A 23,100-nucleotide genomic window follows, 5' to 3' on the forward strand; every position below is an offset into this window, starting at 1 on the left:
CTCTTCAAATGAAATACAATCGCTTACACAGTATTCACGTTATCAGCATGTGCCTGCTTTGTGAGGAAATAGAGACGTTGGCGAATTCTGTGATCTGTCTTCCTCCCCAATCTTTTCCTCTCCTCTTCATTTATTTTAACCTCACGGAACAAGCTAAACAAGATCTGAGACCTCGCCTCCTAAGACGCAAGGCGTGCGACAACATGTGCATGTCTCCTCCAGGCGAGCACGCGGACGTGGGCGCACTCACACGCCATTGATGGAATATATGATTTATGGCCTGTTTCCTTGCGCTTACACAATGACAATAAAGTTTAATTTTGGCAAACTAGGCAAAAGGTGAAGTTGTGATTTAAAGTTACGTTACACATGACTGGCAAACGAATGTTTGTAATCTGTAGACAAACAATTATAATGGTACAATGCCTATAATGTGGTTAAAGAGAAAATACTTCCTGGAGTTGTTTTGAGATAAAATTGTGAGGATAAAGTCCACACGGGGGCGGGAAGAGACGCTATGATGTCACTAAAAGGTAAACAGTGTGCTCGTACTGACTACTGAGTCAACACATGCATCTCCTGCCAGCTAATAGAAAACTCTGCCAACATAACAGGAGTGCATTCATCACTTCGACACCCTGGGAATTCAAAATAAGAAATCACAGTGGGACGGGCCCTGACTGTTGTTTGTGCCCATGCGCCAAACTATAGTTCAGAATATTCCCCCTTTTTTCCCCCACCTTGTTTTGGAACCGTGGACCATCTCCACACCCTCGGCAGGGTCCAAGAGTGTACATGGGAATTCACTCAACCAGTCTAATTGGACTCCACCATGGCTGCCCTTTGTCACAGATTCTGTTCATAACCTTTATGGACAGAATTTCAAGGCGCAGCCAATGCATTTGGTCTGGATTGGTGGGTTCAAACAAAGTGAAAAATGGCTTTAAAACAAATAATCACGCCACAAAATAATGTAAAAATTTGCAATAACTTTAGTTAAAAAAATTAAAATAAGCTACCTTAATTCAAACATTTACCTTTTATTTATTTACTCTGTTCTTCCCAGTGGGTTATTATAGTTTGGGATTTTCATTTTATTTCATTTTTATTTTGTTTCGTGTTTCTGTTAGTTTTTATTAGTTCTAGCTATTTAAAAAAATGCTTAGTTTTGGTTAGTTAACTTTCAGTATTAGTTGTTTTTCTTCTTTTTAAAGTGCATTACTTGTACGCAATATTTAATAAACACCATGGTAAAATGAAAAAAGTAACACATTTCTTACTTAGCGTTGCATTTCGGCTGAATTAAATGAAAAAGCAGGCAAGCCGAGCCATTGGAGCCAAAGGTCATGCAGGCAAAATTGTGGCCTAGGAGTGATGTCATCTAAAGGTGCTTTTCGACTGGCTGCTGTTAGATAATGTCACTTCTGTGTGACACATTTTCAAACGTCCTTATTCCGGTTACTTTCGAAATAAATATACTTAAAATCACATTTAACCCTGAAGAACCCAAGATCTTTTTTCTTCTTTGGAAAATTACGAACTATGCATTAAATGATTCTAATTTAGGATTTGGGCAAAATTTGACCCATTAGGATTTAGGAGTATAATTTCAAAGAACAAACACAATTTTGAATTTAGGAAAATAACTAATCAAATACACAGTTACATTGAACAAAGTGTTTTGCTTTATTTATTGCATGTTAGAACTGGATTTGAAATGTGCAAATTTTTATGTCTATAGCCGTCAATGGCAGTGAATGAGTTAATTATTCCTAGGGTCCCCCTAGTAGACACGGGCCCCAAGCAGGTGCTTCGTTCGCTTATGCCTTGGACCAGGTGTCGGTTTACTATTACATTAATCCACATGACAGAAAAAAATAGAAAATGATCATATTAGACAGATTAGTAGACTTTTAAAAAGCTTGCATACAAAGTTGGGGCTATGGAGTGATTGCCCACGCACTGCTATGCGGATAACAGATCTATGTTGTCCTGCTAAGCAGAAGGAAAAAATATGCTTTCTCCCTACGCCATACGGTGTCTCGACAGGAGGAAATCAAAGCCTGGATGGCACTTAACTTCTTGAATTTGAATGAAAAACAGAAGTTATGGCGTTTTGTCCCAGTGGCCCTTGTCCATCTCACCCTGTTGACTTGGGCCCCCTGGCGTCTTATCTAAAGCTGACAGTCTCGAACTTGGGTTTTAAATTGAACAGTAACAAAATGCAATGTTTCTGTTTAGCCACAAGATGACGCAAACTCTTTGTGATTAAACAAACTTCACATCAACTCGTCACGACTCACGACCAAGTGTTGTGGTACATTTTGTTAAAAAACAATAAAAAAAAAACGCATTCCAATATCCATTATGAATTATGGGCTGCTCATTATCATATTAATTTAGAAATTGATCAGCACAAATGCAAATGTGCAACGAGTGTACGTTCCTCTCCTATGTGCACATTTTGTGAATTGGAGATTGAATTGTAAAGCAATCCAGACAAATGACTTTTACACGTACAAGCCACTAAAAAGAGAAAACCTATTTAACAATACAACTTAATATCGTACTATTTTACTTGTCATCTAATCACAGAAAGTATTATTATTATTATTATTATTATTATTATTATTATTATTATTATTATTATTATTATTATTATTATTATTATTATTATTATTATAGTATAATTTGTGATTAAACGTATATGGCAACATGTATGCTGACGACATCCAGAGGGCATACCATATGCTGCATTTGTGGGGGAGTATTAAAAGTAAATGTTGCAAGGGACAAGTTACGTAAGTACTGAAAAATTAATGTACCTGTATGTTCATCATGTGGTTGTAATGATTTATTTTTTAAATTACCGAGGTGCTAACGATTTTTGTGAAGAAACTGTTTCTTCTGTCACCCCTGAGCTAAACTAGTGGTACATTCCGGTTTGAGGCAAGAGGTTTCTGCTAAGTGTTTTGGGATTTGCCGTGACGCGTGGTTGTTAACTGATGTTTGGGTTCGTTTCCGAGCGAAAGAGAACCGTAGTGCGGCCCGACAAAAAGAAAGCGACGACGAGTAAGAGGACAGTCTCTTTATGATAAAAGGGAGTTGGCGACACTCGCTGGGTAAGACATATTTGTGCTCATCAACGCCGAATAACGGTCACGAATCATACAGATGTAACCACTCGGGGGGGATGCTAGTTTAGCTACTGTTACTAGCATAACTTATTGTTAGCTAGAATTAGTTTGAACGATATGGACACATACAGTGCATACATCGTATTGTTTTTACACCAACCAACATCTTGCGGTCCACGAGAACTCCGATCGGGTGTTAATAAGATAACCAACGTAATCGTTTGTTTGCTAATGTAGACTACCAATCTGTGAACAATAATTGAAGTCTGTTACACCGAGGCTAAACTTTGTTGTTTGTTTTTTTATGTTTGGTGCGAAAGTTACAAAGTTTAACACGGCTCACCGAGCATATAAATAAAGAGTTCTGTATCTGTTGCATTATTTTAGCCGCGTTTCCTAATTGTAGTTATACATTTCCCCCTTCATCTATTGTTTTGTTACATTATTATAAAGTAAAAAAATAGCATTATCATTCAATACTTTTGTTTACATTTTTATACATATATATTACAGTTGAATGCATTTATTTTATTTACTAACGGGTTAATTATAATTACATTTATTATTAATAATACAGTAATAATGAGTGAATTGTTTTACTAAATTGATTACAAGAATGAATTATTTTATTGAATACACTGTTTGCCCGTAGCGTAGTGTACATTTGCATTCTTTACCCTTAATAATTAACATTTTTGGTCTGGAATTTTCATTGTGACTAATCATTTATTGTGCATGTGCATACATTTATCTATGTGTCCTGTGAACGACTAACGGCCAGTCCAGGGTGTACACCGACCCTAATGAGGATAAGCATCATATGGATGGGTTGAAGTGACACAACTGCAACTTTTCTGGCTTTCAAGTGTCACAGTTTAGAGTTGCGTCATACCTGTGCAAAGGGGGGGACTCAAATGGAATTGGATATCATCAGGAGAGAATCAGGTGTATCGGATATTTGCCATTGCGAGAGCAGCCTAACTGCTTAGTTAGACCAGTTATGCTGCGCAATGTTAGCTTGAAGCAAATAATACACCAATCTCAATTATTGTTGAAATAAGCTACTGTACATCAGCGCTGTGTCAAACATTAAACAAACTGCAATATCCAAATCACGCCTCAGTCCCTCTTATCCTTTCTTTGAAGTATATTTATGATTACAGTATCTACAACCAGTTTCTAAAAGCTCATTTTGACTGGATTGCACCCACAAAACTACAAAAAGATTCTCTCTTGACTGACAAAAAAATGCAATGCACTTCAAACAGGGAAGATCTTTTAGATTGTGCAAGCTTCTTGTATTGAGCCATGCGATCCATTTCACAGCTGTGTCGTCTGATGCGCCATGGATGAAGAGGAGCAGTTTGTGAACATTGATCTGAATGACGACAATATCTGCAGTGTCTGCAAACTGGAAACAGATACAGGGACCTTATCTTTCTGCCACGTCTGCTTTGAACTCAGCATTGAAGGTAGGATGACTTGTTTTTAAATCAGCTGCTCACATCATGGACTGATACTCCTTAAGGGCCTCCCCATTGTAGACATACATTGACTGGACACCTCATTTGGTCCACTGACGCTGTCTACTCTTGTAAGCTCTAATAAAAGACCATCTCTAAACATTGTTAGGTATCCCAAACAACTGTTAAGCCCACCACCTGGCAAATCCAGATCCAGAAAGTAAAAACCCTGCCACAGTTTGGCTTTAGCCCCTGATGCTAGCTATGGAGCTATGGAGCTCGCTAGCTAGCACCTGAAAGTAAAAATCCTACCACATTTGGCTTTAACCCATGATGCTACCTAGCTAGCTAGCTCTCTAGCAGGTAAACGAGCACCATGGGAGCTACTAGGGAGCTAGCAAGCTAGCACCTGGGGTTAAAGCCAAACTGTGGCAGGGTTTTTGCTTTCTGGACTTAGATTTGCCACCTCTGGTGGCCGACTATCAGCCAATTATTTTGGTGTCGTTCGAAATTTGAATTGCCAGTGAACAACATTGCAATGTTGCATATTTACCAGCCAATCAGAAATGCACATAAACTTTCACCATTCACACACAAAACAATGTGGTGGCGGCCTGGGTCTTATATGTAACTGTGGCTGGAAAGCAAAGCGTGGAGAGTCACTGAAATCTATCGATCATTTACAACAGCATCTCAATACATGCTGATTTACATTTAAACGTATATCGGCATCTGCCTTTAAAAAAAATCTGTCGGCCGATAAGTGATCAATTTAAGACTGTGTTAATTTCAGAGAACTATTTATTTAAATTTGCTGTTAACTTTATAAAAGATGCTGACCCGGGAAACTCTCTGCACCTTTTGTTTTTGTTTGAAATTAGAACAAAGATATTTTGAAATTATGGAAAAACTTATTTACTGTAGAAACCTACAGGGAGCTATTTACTTAACCCTCAGCTATTTTCACTGAAGCAATCCCTTCGCTCCCGTTTTTTTGGGGACTGATTTTACAAGACCCACAGCATATTGTGTTCTTTTGCTATAAAAAACATGGAACCTACCAAAAGAATGATTAGAGTATTTTCTTTCATCAGGAAAATACGTACATTTCTATCTGTTTCTGTTTCAATTAGCATGAGAATATAGCTACATTTCATCCTTATTCACAAATTTGTTTAGAACTGTGGGGAAATCGGCTTGTTTGCAACATGGCCCTGGTTGATCTCCTATACTCTGCTGCCACCCGCTGGCCGTTTTTGTAATTGCTACCAGTACTTTAAGCGACCTCTTCAGTTTAGAAGCTGCATCAAAGCCTTATGTGCTTGCATAAAAAAAACGTATAAATATGTTTTTGGGAGTGGAGGACCAATTATTAAAAAAACGTATTTACAAGTTTTTGGGTTTGATTGAGTTAACAATGTCACAGGAAATTTGAGCTAATTTGTTGTTTCAAATTGGTAGCCCTCACAATGGTCTGTAGCCAAAAAGTAGCTCTCTGCTCTATAGGTATAAAATTTCCTTGTCAACTTTGCAACCCCATTTAGTTATAAAGAATACCAAAGGACTAACAAGAAAAGTTTTGGCAATTAAAAAAATATATTAAACCCCCACCCCCCCCGGCTCAGTAATGTTGGCCTTGCATTGAAATAAGTGTCATGTCTTTCAAAGCTCGAAGCCTTCTCTACAACCACACTGTTCAGCTGTTTGATGTGCCACTCAAACTCAAGAGTGTGTTTGAAGTCTCCATATCTTAATTAATGACTAGTCTCCATATTTGAAGAAGTTAAAACGTGAAATCAGAGGGGATTATACTCTCTTTTGGTTCTGATCGTCGGCATATCTCAAGGCCCTTTTCTGTAGGGCTCACTACTCAAATATTATAGTACGGTTTCATGTTCATCAAATCGTTGATGAACGGCTCCCAGAACTCTACTGGACCATTCGTTTTATCAGCAGACATACATCTGAAAGATTTATAGTTCGCTGTCAAGCGACAGGGAAGTTGAATGTTGTGGTTTAGATTTTTTTTGCTCTTTCTGAGCCATAGTTCTGTCTTCTAATAATAATATCCTTCTTGAATGTTGTACAGGGCTTCTGTATTTCCTTACACAGTGGGTGGGAGCTACACGGAGTACCACGTGTGTATCAGGGTAATATAATTGAACTAATACCGAATTTCACATACAGGGTTTTTCCCTGTCTCAAATTGAGGCTGAGGGAGTACCATCCTGATCATGCGCCATGACAAAAAACAACTTATTAGTTGAGTGTTTTTAGGTACTATATGTATGCCTGAGCCAGGTAAATTGGTTTAGCCACTGCTTGCTGCTTGTTAAAGCCACTGGCTCTGTGTTTTTGACAAGATATGGAAAGAGGAATAAAAAAAAAAGAAGTTTCAATCACATACATGTAGGGCTGGACAATTGAAATTTTATTGTGATTTTGATTTTGGCTTCTCTACGATTAATGTGCAGAACGGCATGGTGAGTTTATAAGTTTCCTACGTTGTGAAAGTACCCTGCATGCACCATGTTGCTTGTAGCAAGCTTGTAATGACTCAATGGGATTCTGCTGTCTTTAAAGCAGAACAAAGCAGCATTTGGCTTTCGATGATTATGGCGGCACCTTTGGACAAAAGCGGTATTGTTTCCCCTTGAATTTCCCTTGAAAGAACCACATTTCCCATGAGGCCAAGCGCATTTCATCATGAAATACGGACGTCCAAGGCGTCCGCAGTTGGACTGAATTACATTGTTTCCAGTGGCTTTTTTCTTTTTTCTTTATACAGCACTGTAACGTTTCTCAAGTATGTTAACAGCAGACGGTGGTTGTGATGTCTGGCTGGGGGTGGCACAACATTAGCTGGATACGACCACCATACAATTTTGAACGCAGGAAAAACCCTGAATACATACTTGGTTACTCAGTTGTTTTTTGTCCTGCACAAACAAAATCCACCTGTTTTGTCTTCTACTGGCCGTTGGACAAAATACAATGGACGAGTCATTGGACCACGGCTAGGGTACTGCTGCATAGCTTACACCTAAGGGTGTATTCAGACCAGAAAAGTCCTTAGTCCGCTTGTTTGGTACGGACCAAAAGCGGACATAATTTTTTTTCGTTTGGTGCGGTTCATATTCACACTGTGCTTTTTGCAAGTGGACTATATTGCGTAATCACGTCGACTGCGTGACGATCTGTGCTCCCATTGGACAAAAATGACAAGGGCTGAACGCATACCCAAACCCGGAAATAGAGGAAAACATGAAATTCCGCTGTGCTGCATTACTGCTCTGCATATTTGTGCCGTTATTAGATTTAGATTAGGTTTCAGATCAAAAGATGAATATGAGACAAAAGTTCAGAATTCCAGCTTTCATTTGACGGTATTTACATCGAGATGTGCGAAACAACTTAGGACAGACCACGTATTGTTTGAAACTGAGCTTGTAATCAAAGTATGATTTCCGCCCCCATCCTCTCCTCCCTCCCTGTTAACGTTGACGTTTGCATGAAATGTTGAGACTTGTTGAGGTCCTCCGTAGTGACACGCACGGACGACGGCTGCATCGCCCCAACAAGATTTAACAATAAGCTCTATGTCAACGGTTTTCTTTTTGCACTCTCCATGGAAGAAAAAAAAGGAATGTAGGTATGTTGAATGATCAGGAAGTGTAGACTTTGTTGGAGTTCCAACTAGGTGTTTCCCGAGGAAACTGTTTTGGCCTATGTATCTGTTTTCTTTATAAATAACAGCATCAAAACAATTTACTTGAAAGCCTGTTCTTCAATCGGGAGTTCTTGCTGTGAGACGCATTGTTTTGTCCCATTGCACCATGTGAGCTGTTGTCAGTACATGGTTACGTAGCCTGAAACATCAGCCCAACAGACAACAACAGAGCTGCTGTGGTGTCAGAAAAGAATAACAAACAAAGCACATCAGGGCTAGTGGAACCCACATTGTGTGTAGTAGCTTATTAAATGTAATAATCGGGCAATGTTGTTATTATCTTGATTAGAACTTGGGACATCATTTGTTCCAATGCAGAGAGTCAAGGTGTGGGGTAGCAGTTATGTGGTGTAGAATACAGGAAACACAAAAACTGTCCATTTCCCCCTCCCCGGGCAGGCACGCAGGTTCAGCTAAGCACAGCTGTGTTGTTTTATCTGATTACATAAATTAATTTTTGCTGAGGCCTGCTAATGTTACCAGCTGCTTTTGTATTGTCAGAATGATGCATCTGATTCTCATTTGCTGCCCAACATTGGCTATTGTGACATATTCTTTTAAATAGCCCATTCATTGGCAGTGAACTCTTCACCCTGCAATGAATTCTGCTGCAAGATGCTGGTAGTTGTATATTTGGACTCTCAAATGCTCCAGAACATTCACTGGGGTTTTCTAACACGTTTCAGAAATGTTTTTTGCAAATAAGGTACTTAAGTTACAATGTTTGAAGTTAGCAACCTAATATAACACTGATAATGATTTTCATACTCTTTGTTGATTTTCACTTTCTTAATTGGGACAGTTTCACATGGTGAATGTGTTGCATTGCACATTCCACACACTAATGGGGTTTCCATCCAATTGTTTCGGATTTTTTTAAGCGAATATACTGAAAATGAAAATGCCCGTTTCCATCTGTACCGCTTTTGTGTATATTGAGAGGGGACTCCGCCGCTGTAGGTGGCGGTATACACCATAGAGATGTGATAAGTATGTACCGCATTTTAATAAATCTCTCTCTCTCTCTGTCTCGCTCCCTCCCTCCGAAGTCATGGCGGCTCGGCATAACGTAGCGAGGCTCGAGGTGCTCAATTAAGCGTTTAAAGCCGATATTACTAACGTCTGACAGGTGTTGGTCATCTAGCACAATAAATTCAGCGATCTTTTCAGTGATACTTGAAGCCTTTTTACCGTCCATTGGGAGTTTCTCACGCTGTGAATTCCGACAGCGTTGACTGCCCAACAGAGCCGGAGATTGTTTAGTCGCCTTGGCGCTCTTCTCAAAATCCTCATGCTGTCATTTGTGATACTTTTTCAAATGCTTAATGAGGTTCGTTGTATTAAACTTCCCCCATTCTTTTCCATCACGGAGAACTTGTGCTTGATAAATGTTGCACTCTGCTGTAACGTCTTTTTCCGTTTTCAATGAAAAATACTCCCACAATGCCAACATTCTCTCCTCCTCCGTTAGCTAAAAGCTAGTTCACGCACATGCTTGTTTGAGTACAAATATTGAAAATTTTTGCACATGGACAGAAAAAATCCGATACTGTTTTTTTGGCTGATATCGGAGACAGATCCGATATCAGTATCAGATCGGGACACCCCTAGTTTCTTTGCTGTTTTCCATCTAAAATTGCATTAATATACACTTCTTTAATTAATTTTAAAAAGATTTTGGTTTCGTCGTTCCCTCAAATATACCTTACTTTATCGTCCACCATTGCTTTGTGACTACAAACGTACGTGCAACGTAATATCCGGTCAAAATGTGCGACGTGTGTACGGTCTTGTCAGCGTTTATTCGCAAAACTTGTTTCCATAGCCAAAATGAGCATTTTCCCATTTTCGATATGCTTCAAAATCCACCCTCTCCAAGTGTAAAAACTTTTTTTGCGAATTTTGTGCCCTTTTTCGAATTTCTAGCGTTTCCCTTCAGTGTTATTTTCTCATTTCTTGAAAATTTGAATAAAAATGGGTGGATGGAAACCCCACTAATGACTCACGAGCCAACCAGCTAACCTAGTTGCAAACTATTATTCATATTTGTTTTATTTTATTTTCTGCAAGGTGGGGTGTGTGTGTGTGTGTGTGTGTTTTTTTGGTTAATCCTTGCTTGCTTTTACAATATATTATTGGGGTTAAAATATGTATATATACGTATATATATATTTTCTTTCTCCATGCATTTATAATGGGGGCATCAATTATACGCAGATATTCACGAATGATGCGCTGGCCCGGTTCCTAGCGGCAGTTCACTGTAAACATGTCGGTTGCATTCTCAATTCATGGTAAAAACTGTATACAGGACATATAAAAGTAGGACATCGTCATCTAGCTAATGCTCATGTGAAATCAATGTTGTTGTCTATTTAGGCCACACGACTGCTGACTACTCATTCTACCATGTGTTGCCATGCGGCTCTCTTTGACACCTGAGCACCAATGACCTCTGTCCCACATGTCTCCAACAGTGGCTCTCAGCGCCTCTCAAGTGTGTCAATATGCAAGCGTCCTTGCAGAGTATTTAGTTTTTAAATTCTAAGCTAAAGTAGACAACTGCATAATGTTAAACACAGCAGCTAGTGTAATTAATTATGGAAACATTATCGACCCCTGTGCCCCATATAGTCACAAACTCAGAGAGGACGCCAACAGACTGTATATTGTCTTCTTTTTTTTTAAGAAAAAAAAAGTTACATCTTGGTGTACAAAAAAAGCTAAAACAACACAACGCTGGTTAACGTGTTGTTAGCCAGCCAAAGCTTGACTGTTCATAGAAACACCGTTGGTGTGTTTTATTTTATTTTATTTTAACAAGATTGCTTTGTTTTCATCATATTTATAGTAATTCACGTATCATTAGTATACTGAGTGCAAAGACTACACACAATAAGCAATGTGCAGTACAGTCTATCTATTTAATCAAACTTTTGCCACGTAAGAATGCCCACAAATAACAAAATAGATAACATTATGAACATCCTAATCAATGAATGCCTTAAATAATCAAAGCCAGTTGTGTTTAATCAACTCTCTAGTCTAGACATTTGATAGCCAATCCAATAATTACTAATTACTAAAGTTGACACTTCACGAGTATTCTACAATTTTCGTTCCCTTGCCTTTCAGCGTCGCCATGACCACAAAAGCAGATCTCTGTTGTGTACAAATTTTACACAACAAATGTTTCCTGCTTAAATTTGTTATAAAGAATTGCAAAGTTATACCTTTACCACTTGGCTTGTACCAGTAGCAACTGAGGGTTACTCTTCCTTGTTGAATTAAATAGTGGAGAGAACAAATTATGTCAGTAACTTCATTTAGTTGTACAAGCAGATGTACGATGGTCAGTGGCATTTGTGCTTAACAATGTGCATTCCCCTCCAGTGAATAGTCTGTGTGCACGACTGTAAAAGACAAGTACTGCTAAGCTGCTTAGTAGAAGTGAGGTCTTTGGATGTTGTGGTGCTGCCTCGGTTGTGGGCAGATATTTTAGAAAGCGATTGCTCGTCTACAGTATGTGTTATACTTAGATTGTTTGAAATAGTGACGGCTGTCAGCAAAACACTATTTGAAAGTCAGAAAACCTATTTACACACTCATGACTTGGTAATCTTCTGTGTCACTTTTCCATGAGACTAATCCATTCATTATAAAGGTCTGACCTGGATATGTGTCAGACTGTAAATATGCAAAGCTAAAAATAGATAACTATGAACTTGTGTGTAATGGACCAAAACCTCTACTCAGTCGCAGAGATAGACCGATATGTTTTTTTTTTTTTTTGAGCCGATACAGATTATTATTAGTAAAAGACGCTGATAACCGATATTTGGAGCCGATATTCATTTTCACTAAGAGGGAAAATATTAGCATCAAAATTTGGGAAAAAATACAAACTCTAGCTCTTAATTTTTGGGGGGAATTTTAAAGCATATGATTATTGAGCGACTTTTAGGGTTCGTAAAATATTGGAGTTTAAAAAATAAATAAATCTTAGTCAATAGACATTATTGTTTTAAAAATCTAACAAAAAGTCCCAGCGGCAGTAGCATGTTTTCAAAAGTTAAATAAAAACTTAAACAATTGTTTTCTACAGTGCCAATTCCAAAATGTCTAAATATCTGTAGTATAAATTTTTTTTAACTTATCTTTGTTTTAATTTCAAACAAAAACAGAAGGTGCAGAGAGTTTCCAGGGTCAGCAACATCTCAGAAAATTCTTATTATTTTTTACATTTATTTAAATTAGCTAACACTTAAAAAAGAAAAGAAAAAATATATATTATCGGCCATATGATTCTACGAAATAGCCGATGCCGATATTTGTCCAAATTCTGAATATCGGTGCCGATAATCGGCTTGGCCATAATCTGTCTATCCCTAGTATGCAGTAGGGCCCATTAACCACTTTAATTACAATGGCTGCCCTAGAACATTATATACTTATACATAATTGGGAGGGATGGGGGCAATTTGAAAAACAGATTTTGGAGAAATCCCGTATTCAAGTATGATTATTATTATTATTAATTTATTTGTTTTTTGTTTTGTTTTGAATAAAGTCTGTCTCTTTTGTAATTCATTGGTTGATTTTTGCGTACCAATCCAAGGTTGCTGGGTGGACTTTTGCCACACAGTTCCATACAAACCAGCAAAACATGGGAGGAGGGAGGGGCGGGGGGAGGGAGGTTAGGGCAACCAAATTTCAACCAACAAGACAGCTACAGTGGACATGAGACTGAGTCAAACTATACTGCTTTGAGAAAATCTCACTTAAAAATCTCTCTCAGGTTTTGTTTGCATTGAGATTGTGCTCTCTGTTATGGCTGCAATCTAAAGGCTGCGCCTGCTAATCTCATACACCATAAGCAGCTTTACCAGAGGGATTCTGTGATGGGTCAACCTGACAGTTTTAGCTTCCATTCATACTGGTGAATATTTATTTGCATTTACACTGGCAGCTCAGTTGTTAAGTACTGTTTTGATAGCTGTCATAATGCAGGAAATACATATGCAGTACTAATAAAAAAATTTGAACATTGTTGAGTGTACACAGTCAACACAAACCAGTTTCTCCTCTATTTGTGTCTGGGAACAGTGCAAGCTTCAGGTCACTTCTTAATCGGCTATCGGTCCATTTCATGTTACAATCGCGCCGTCCGTGGCTCAACCTTACACGTAAAGATTTGCAATCATAAATATTCAACATCTTTAACATTGTCCATCGTGACCTTTTTTAGAGCCAATCTGTGCGAAAACGTCACAGCTACAATAATGATTAGAATAATTTTAGTAATTTGATGACAAAAACAGTCCAAGCAAAAAGTTATTGCAGTGGTGCTGACCTCGTAAGATGAGTGCATAAAAAGCAGAGAATGTAAAAAAAAAACATTTCGCACTTTAAAAAGAAGATAAATTGCAATGTTTACTCTGACACAATGTAGCTTAAATATTGTTACTGTGATTAATTAATTAGTATTGCCTTCCACTGCTACTTAGTATGTATTGTAATTCTCCTACGGGTGGTTAAGGATTGACACAGCCGCAAGTGCACCTTCAATCGTTTTAGTGAAGAACGGTTAATCATTTAACAGCCAGTTGGTAACGTGAGCTCACAACGGCCATCCCTGTAGTCTCAAACCCCGCCTTTTAAAGCCACACAAGATCAACCTGCAACCTTTACTGTCAAAAGAGCCATTTTAGGCCAAATAAATAACAGAAATTCTGTCCAGAGCCGCAAAACCTTTGAAGATTGTGATGAACAAAGCAGGATGGACATATTATGTTTTTTGTTCTGCCCCTCTTCTTCCCTTTTTGGACATTTTGGCAATTTTGTGGACATTTTAGGTAATTTTTGGGATTTCTTCTTTTGTTTTTAGACATTTTATAGGTCAGGGCTCGAGACTGCGACCATTTCACCTACAAATGCGGCCAACTGTACAGTCTGTGCTGGGGAAAAATTCATCCAGTCGCACGGCACGAGTTCATGTTTAAATGAGTGGTGCAACGGGCGTGATCTGTATGCATCAAACGGTTCGGGACTCGGGTCATACATACGTAGTAATGAATTGTCTGCCTTTTTTTGGCCAATTCCAAATACATTTTATGGTAAATTTCTTTTTTGGCAATTTTCATGTGGTAAATGTCTGATCTCTTTGGACATTTTATGGTCGCTTTTTGGACATTTTCAGGTATTTTTAAAAACTTTTTCTGACAACTTACAAATTGTCTGATATATTTATTTAATCATTTGTTTACCTAAATCCTTAATTCATTCAAAGAATATTTTATCAATTTTTTTTTGAAAGATGAATAATGAAATAACAATATAATAATGAATGTAAATAATATAAAATATAATACAAAATATATAATGTAATATATCAAAATAGCAAAAATACCTAAATGTAATTGTAAAAAATAAATACATAAATAGAATTCTACACATGTTTTTAGAGATCCACGAGAAGCCACAGTAAAGGGACTAAAGAGCCACAGGTTGCAGACCCCTGGTGTAGAATGTGAGGAAAATAATACCTGTACCTCACATGTATGTTTTGTATTGGTAATTATTGTTTACTAGTGCAAAGCATTTCTTTTATGCAATTACTTGAATAAATTAGGCGATAATTGGGCCTCTGCCTATCAACCTATTTAGTTGTAATGTTTATGTGTTTACAGGTGTTTCTGCTGCCACCCTTTTGCATTCAAAGTCTCTACGCGGCCACAGAGACTGCTTTGAGAAATGTCACCTCATCGCCAACCAGAAGCTGTCACACTCCAAGGTCTCACGAAGTGCCTACGAGGGCATGAAACAAGCCCTCAGTCAAAAACTGAATCGGATCGTCCAGTACGCCCAAAACAAAGACAATGTCCCTTCCAACGGCCTCAGCAGACGCGGATCCAGGCTTCTCTGTTACACCCAACAGGGTGACCGCAAACTGCTGCCTCAGTCGGAAGCCCAGGTGCCCCGCTACGCCCTCCGCTGGGAACCAGCGGAAGCTACGCGGCTGCCTGACTACACCATGGGGATGTTGGATTGCCGCACAGCCCAGGAATTGAGGAGGCTGCAGAACTCGCAAGGGGACGTATGGTCCAGTGGCGGCAGGAAAGCTCTTCATATGCGGAGTTCACCGTCAGGGGGAGGGCGGACGGAGCGCAAACATCAGGGTCACAGCAGAGATGAATGTAAGCCAATGTGTGAAGCTGGCACAAAGTTTCACTTTCATGACTGTCAAGTTCCGTCAACCTAAAACGTTTAATAAACAATAGACAAGGAAGGAATCAAGAGACTTAGATAATTTTGTCTCGCGAGGAGAACAGACAGACCTGTGCTCAGTTACAATCTCAGACATGCTCTGAGGCACACTCCCGAGCCCTTTTTTATTTTTTTACAGGGCGATCCAACAGCAAAATGTTCCAGTCCTTATCTTGTGATAAGCTGCAAGAGCATTAGTTATGCCTTGCAATATTATACGAGTAAATATGGGATAACCTATGTACATTTATTCTTACAATTACTTGAGCTAAATGTGTAAAGGCAAACCAAGCACACTGCTGAAACTGCGTTTTGAAATGTATCAAGTTACAAATTAACATACTGTGATTCCAAAGTGGTCACATTTTTAGTGGGTACACAATTTTAGCATGATTCGCTACATGCACATTACGTTGTGGTCATCATTCTGTTTATTTTTCTTCTAGTGACTAAAATGTGTATGGATGAGCTGCATCACTTGAACACCGAACTTCTCATGAAGATTCAAAGTAAGTGGCGTGAATGAGCTAATGCTATTTCTTTAATTTGACGGCTTGAAGAAATGCATCCAGTTAGAGTTGCAGGGTTGCATTCAGTCAGGAGTGCTGCGGGACTTTGGGAGCATTCCAAATGGAGGCGGCAAAGTAGGATTCTACGTTGTGCAGAAAGGAAACATTGTCATTCTGCAAATCCAATTGTCATTTATTGGAGATTGGCATTTTTGCTCGAAGATTGCAGACACTTTTGTAAAGGTTGAAAAATGGGATTCCATGAAGTCAGTGTACCATGCAAAGAACAGCTGTCTACCTTCACGATGCATGTCGTATCACCCTTTCCTTAATTACCATAATTTCTGGAGCATAATACACACTCTGGCATAGTAAAATAAAAAATAAAAATCGCCTTTCAAAAGCTGATTTGACTTTGTACTTGTTAGACATGCAAAAAAAAAAATCGAACTACTATCTGCATAGTAATTTGATGCATTGGAATTTCTCATCTTCAGACATTTTTATTGTGCAAAGCGAAGCTCTCTTACCTTGCTAACAATTTGGGCTGTCATCACTTGAGCGCACTGATATGAATACCGGTGTGTAGATACCACATGCCCCTTTTGAGCTGCGTGCTTAGGCTGATGCTTAAGTAGGAGGTATAAGTCATCGGTGACAAATTAACAAGTTAGGACTTAATTTTCAATGTCCGTCCGTTTCTTTTAATCGAAATGTCTACCTGGCCAACATGGCCGCCACAAATTCACATTGGTCACTAGCTGCTGCATGGCTAACTCTTAGGGCTGGACGATTAACTGAAATGTTAGCGCAATTTCGATTTTAGCTTCTCTCCATCATTAACTCATTCACTACCAGCCCAGTAAAAAAAAATTGTCTTTTGACGTTTAAAGCCATCTACGGCATTGAATGTGTTAAACTGTAAGGATCCAAGACAAATGATTAATGTGCAGAACGCTGCGCTGCGTTAACAAGTTCCCTACATTGTGAAAGGACCCTGGATGCACCACGTAGCTTATAGCTAGCCCCGAGCGATTAAGTGCGATTCTGCCATCCCTAAGCGTCCTTTAAGCTGTTTAATGACACATGGGAAGGAGAATTCCATATGGTGTGTATTTAAATACGAAACATGCTTAGTTTTTAGCACATTGTGAGCCTAGCGCTAATGCTAATGCAAGTGAACGGAGAATCCCATTCAAATGCTAACAGGAAGTTAGCATCAACTTTGGGAGTAATAAGCCCTTTAAATAATTAATATTGACACACAAATGCTGTAGAAACGCATACCCACAGATAAGATAACACTACTCAAAGGCACAAATTCGTGTAAAACGAGTTATTTTAATAGAATTCAATCGCAACTTTCTTTTGTTCTCATTGTAAGCGTGTACACCATGGATGCATGGCACCACACTGCCCCTAAGAGGCCAAAACGCGCAGGAACAGTCAGTATTTGTTTTGCAATTACTGTTTTAGTACATTGTTTTTATTTTAACTTTTTTTATTTTAAAGATTTACTTAATTTTACTTCCCCAAAATTCAAGGATACAAATATATCCAAGGACTTTTTTTTGGGGGGGGGGGTCATACCAACACACATTTCCACATGACATAGCACAAAATAAAATCCCTGAGGGATGAATGGGCGTAAGGCTATGATCATAGTTTTGAGTAGTAAAAAATATTTTAAAATCAATGAATAATTGTTTTATTAATTGTGATTTCAATCTCAATCAAAATAATTGTGATTATTATTTTTCCCATAATCATCCAGCCCTTTCATATTTAGTATTCTATCATATATGAATACGAAGAATTAAAGCGAGTGTTGTAAAAAAAAAAAAAATGCCTTTGGCCAAATTTAGATAGAAGGTGTCTGCCCAACTCGGATAAATATGCAAATAAACCAATTAACTCATTCACTCCTAGCCATTTTTACTGAAGCAACCCCCTTCGCTGTTTTACTGGATTTAGACTGATTTTCCCAGGGCCCAGAGAATATTGTTCTATTACTATGAAAAACATGGAACCTACCAAAAGAAAGATTAGTCTCTTCTTTCATCAGGAAAAAAAAAAGCATATTTCTGTCTGTTTCCGTTTTGCAGCAATTAGCATTCGAATATAGCTAAGTTTCATGCTTATTCACAAATCTGTTAAAAACTGTGGGTTAATGAGCTTTTTTCGCAACACGGCCCTCGTTGATCTCTTATACTCTGCTGCCACCCGCTGGCCTTTTTTTAAAATAACTACCATTGCTTTAAGCGACCTCTTCAGATCAGAGGCATGCGGCCTTCTGTATGCTCAAACATAAAAACAAAAAACTCCAACTTTGTCCTTCACTCCCAAAGACAGTCAAGCACTAAGTATTAAAAAACGTATTCATATGTTTTTGGGTTTGAATGAGTTCAGCATGTGTCCTTCCGCAGAGGTCTTCGAGGAGTTAACCGCGGCCGTACAGGAGAAAGACTCGCTGGCGTCGGAGCTGCACGTGCGTCACGTCGCCATCGAGCAGCTCTTCAAGAACTGTGCCAAGCTGCCCTGGCTGCACATTAGCAGAGCTGGGGTCAAGACTGTCAGCGGCAACAGTGTCGGAGGCCCCGTGGAGTGATGCCGTATGTCACAAGGGACTCTTTTTTTTATTTGTATTTGTATTTTTTATTTTTTATTTTTTTTTAGTGTTTGCTGCAATATTGCGCGATGCTGTGGTGATAGCACTGAGCTCAGTATTAAGGGCTTGCTTGGCGACAAATTAAGTCAAAGTCCAAACTTCTCTTGAGTCACTGTATTTCATTTTAGTTTGTTGCATTTTATGCAAATGTATTTTGACACTTTTATTGTTTGTGATCATCACACTCAGTATTTTAAAACCTGGCTTGCTTGAATTAGTTAGTTCTGTTGTGCTTCTGGCAACAATAGCACCAATTTCAAAGTCGTTTATGGAAGCTTCACACTGCTTTAGTTATTCTCTGATATACAACTTTTCCATACAGAAGAATCACAATAAAATAGTGAACACGGAAGGTTACACAATTATATCACAAGGGACCTTACATATCGCAATAAGATGATATTAGTCTAATTCTGAAAAGAGCACAGGCACATAGAAAACACAACCAAAGGGTATCCCTTCCCAAAAAAAAAAAAGCGTCATTAGTTTCTTCAAGCTCCCTCTGAAAAAAAAAAAATGCTGTATGGAGATGCATGAGGAAATGTTAATTGTGAAACCAAAGTCGGTTCAAATTCTGTGCTTCACATATGAACTGCAAGCACCTTGAACAGATGTTTGTGCTTTGATGTTTATAATCAATTCCACAGAGTATATTACGTTTTATCAATTTGGACTTTGTTCTCAAGGACAATTGAATGCTTTCAATTTTTGTCCATGAGTGTTTTTATGGATGTGGGATAGTCTTATATTCATGTAATACTTGATGCAACGTTTTGGTTGGTTTATGAAAATAAGAAGTCTATGCAAAAGAGAGGCAGATCATTGAGAAGCCTTATACAATACAACTATTTGTCTTCGAATGCCGAGGGTCTCTTGGCTGCAGGATAAGATTCATGATTAGAAAGATTTGAAAGTTATCGTCGTGTATCACTTTCATTCTCTCTTTGTAAGAGAGTCCGTTACTTTGACCCTTTTTGGGGTTTAACTCCATTTTAAACATACCGTATATATTTTTTAGTAAGTTCCAGGAGTGATATTTTTGTTTGAAATGCAGACGGTATGTCTAAACTTGTGGGGTTTTAATGTTTTGAATATGGATGCTGTGTATTTTTGTACCTTGTGGGAAAATGACTGTGCTCATCTATGCCTTTGTTCATCCACTGGAGACTCAAGTATGCCTGTTGCTTTGATCACATTTGGACTACTGTGGGGGTGAAGGGGGGGGGGGGTACATGTGTGTCGTGTGAGCATTTACCTTTTATTTATTTTTTATTTTGTGTGTGTAGTTTGTGATTTTTCATTTTCAATAAAAATGACTTTTCTACCATGGTTGTACTAAATGCTACATTATTGCATTGGCAAAATGAGATTTAGTTGATGCACGTGGTAACATTAGGGTGTGTTTTGTACGGGTCATCAAATTTTGTTTTGTTTTTAATCACATCTAGTCATCAAAAATGTTATCCAACTTTGCCCATATCTTAATCCAAAACGGATTATTTACTTTATTGAATTTTGATACAAATATTTGGTTGACAAGGAGCATATCTAAGACAAATTTGAACTTTTTTTTTCAGACTGATTCCAGGTTTTGTAATGCTCTCTCAAATTTACTCCCCTGTTAAACAAACACGTATTCAGAAATAGGCAGATAAAAGGCACTTAGTTGTTAAATTTTACTTTTAATGGATGTGCAGGCACACCAGAGAAATACATTAGTGTACAGTACTGAAACGTCAGTTTTTCATTATAAGTATTGCCAGCATTTAGTTCAACATAACACCATTTCAGTTTTTTTGTTTTATTTTGCTTTGCTTATCCCTATTCACTTCTGATTTCAGATTATATTGTGGTTAAAACATATACTTCAAATTCAGGAGCAATTGTGCATACAGAATAATATAAGAAGGTCATTATGCATTTATATGATATTTCGCAGTCATAATGGCCGTCTGTGTGAAGCCATAATCACGATGTGCTACATTAGAAGACCATCATTAAATAAGAAAAATAATTGCAGAAGGCAACCAGTGAAGTGGAGCTAATGTGGAGGTCACCTCCATTTAAATCAATAGGGCGGAGATTCAGTCCAAGCCAACTAAACGTTATCCGACGTTTAATATTATTATTTACTTAACAAGGAGTTATTTACGTGCTGTAATAATCACTTGACCTCTGCGAGGCGAGCCCCAGCACTGGCATCGATGTCAAAAACTTTGAAGTGGGTTAACGAAGAGCAACTGTGCATGCTGCCATCTAGTGGACAAATGACACAATTACAGCTATCTTAAAACGATCTAATAACCCTGCTGCACATTTTCATATCAAACACTAGATGGCACTTTAGCAGCCATCATTTTTTAAACAACCTTTTTATGGGTTATTTAGCTCCGTAGTAGACTTTGGGCGGGGAATCATCATATTCATATCTATTTTCCATATCGCTTGTCCTCAGTGGGGTAACGGGTGATCGCCAGCCAGTCACTGGACACATATAAACAAACAAGCATTTGTGCATTATGCATAATTGATATAAATATTATTGATTGAGATTGTCTAACAACCAGTTAATGTGTACACCAATGCCAGGTGGGAGACTCCAGCCCATATGCGAACCTTAATGAGGGCAATCATTATAGGAAAAGGATGTATGCATATTACAGCATTCATTTATATACATCACACAGAATCTCACAAAAGCATTGTATTATATTTCTTACGTGTATAGATTGTTTCACTGTAAATTCAATTAAAAAACAACTTGATGAACAGTCTCTAAATAAATTAAAAAAACTCAATAAACAGCTCTAAAATGGGGGCAACAAAAGTTTAATTTTATTATTATTATTATTATTATTAAAAATAATAATATTCATGACCTTAAAATAGAACAATCAATTAACTTCCCTCAAGTGTTAAAGTAGAATATATGCATGTACAATCAGTGTACAGTCAGTGTTTGGATTCATATTAATATAAGATAATAAATATAATAAACATACCGGCACTTTTTTTATTCTCCCATCATGTACTTAGAAATGACTCAATTCCACAGATTACTTCCTGTTGTGATAAACTCTGGAAAAATGAACAGTGACAGGCAAGATGGCAAATTCTTGTTGTAGCCAATATGGACTTCAGCTTGTTCCTGAATTTGTCCTCGGGTAGCAGGCGTCACAATACATTTGCTTCACTATAGATGCCTCTATGCTGTGCAGATGGAGCGCTAAATATGATTTCACATCTGCTTGACATTGTGACAATGTCTGCAGGTGCACAACTGTCAATAGGACAGTTTCCCAAAAAAGTACACTGATCAAGAAAGAAATCTAGCACCATTGTGAAGACATTTCCATGTCGATTTAAATGTCTGTTATTTGTGTCTACAGTACTACTAACTATAGTTATCTAGGTAACTCCATTTTTTAATGCATATTAAAAATATGTTATTTATTATTTTTATTATAATCCCTCATGGGGATTTTTGGGGGGCAATTTCATGGGCATATGTTCATTTCCTACCTTTATTCTTCTTTTTTGGACATTTAAGGCTATTTTTTGTACTTTTTTTGTGCTTTTTTTGCTAGAAAATTTCTGGTATTTTTGTCAATTTTGTGGGCATTTTATGGTAATTTTCGGGATTTCTAGTTTTGTTTCGGGACATTAATTTTTTCTACTTTTTTTGTTTTTCTTCTTTAAAAAAAAAATCTGACTTTTTTTGGGCAATTCCAAAAATATTTTAGTATTTCTGCCTTTCTTTTGTTTTGGAACATTTTAGGTTACTTTTGGAACATTTTCTTTTGTGCCTTTTTAAAATGCAATTCTCTTACATTTATGGCAATTTCATGGACATTTTATGGTAAGTTTCTGCTTTTCCACTTCTTTGTTGGACATTTTATGATCACTTTTTGTACATTTTTAGGTCATTAAAAATATATATATTTTCATCTTTTTCTGACAATTAAAAAAGGAATGAAATTTGGAATATTTAATCAGTCATTAAACAAATCTAAATCATTAATTTATTTGAAGAATATTTGATCAAAAAATACAAATGAATATGTAAAAAATGCTATTAATTTCTACTTTGTTAAATTGATTTAAGATCCACAGGGAGCCAAAGGTGGGGGACTAAAGAGCCACATGTGCCGCAGGTTGCAGACCCCTGGCTTAGGCGTGCTCACGCGTTCCCTTTGTTGTACTGTATTATGATTGCATAACGCAATACTGCGCCCACCGCCAGATGGCGGCACTGTATCTAGTTGAAGCTGAGAGTAGGTCACGTGACACCCTGCGGCTCCCTGTGCACCTGCAGAGAGGAGGAGGA

At 37.8% G+C, this 23,100-nt stretch overlaps 1 protein-coding gene across 1 annotated transcript; it reads left to right on the forward strand.

The window, feature by feature from the left end:
* Positions 1-2,972: 2,972 nt before the first annotated feature.
* On the forward strand, positions 2,973-19,969 carry c16h21orf91 (chromosome 16 C21orf91 homolog). The gene is made up of 5 exons (XM_086097813.1): positions 2,973-3,122; positions 4,464-4,609; positions 15,020-15,526; positions 16,043-16,105; positions 18,532-19,969. The coding sequence occupies exons 2-5, from the start codon at positions 4,483-4,485 to the stop codon at positions 18,711-18,713; spliced, it is 879 nt and encodes a 292-aa protein (XP_085953939.1). The 5' UTR covers positions 2,973-3,122; positions 4,464-4,482; the 3' UTR covers positions 18,714-19,969.
* Positions 19,970-23,100: the final 3,131 nt, after the last annotated feature.

Source organism: Leptonotus elevatus, chromosome 16 (genome assembly GCF_054856555.1).
Source record: "Leptonotus elevatus isolate MCC_2025b chromosome 16, RoL_Lele_1.0, whole genome shotgun sequence".
Taxonomy (NCBI): domain Eukaryota; kingdom Metazoa; phylum Chordata; class Actinopteri; order Syngnathiformes; family Syngnathidae; genus Leptonotus; species Leptonotus elevatus.

What these genes read in the sequence shown, in the direction of transcription:
- c16h21orf91 (XM_086097813.1), top strand. Translation starts at nt 4,483, where the DNA reads ATGGATGAAGAGGAGCAGTTTGTGAACATTGATCTGAATGACGACAAT. An exon ending in CTTTGAACTCAGCATTGAAG is followed by an intron (nt 4,610 to 15,019) that starts GTAGGATGACTT and finishes ATGTGTTTACAG; the next exon opens with GTGTTTCTGCTGCCACCCTT. An exon ending in ACTTCTCATGAAGATTCAAA is followed by an intron (nt 16,106 to 18,531) that starts GTAAGTGGCGTG and finishes GTCCTTCCGCAG; the next exon opens with AGGTCTTCGAGGAGTTAACC.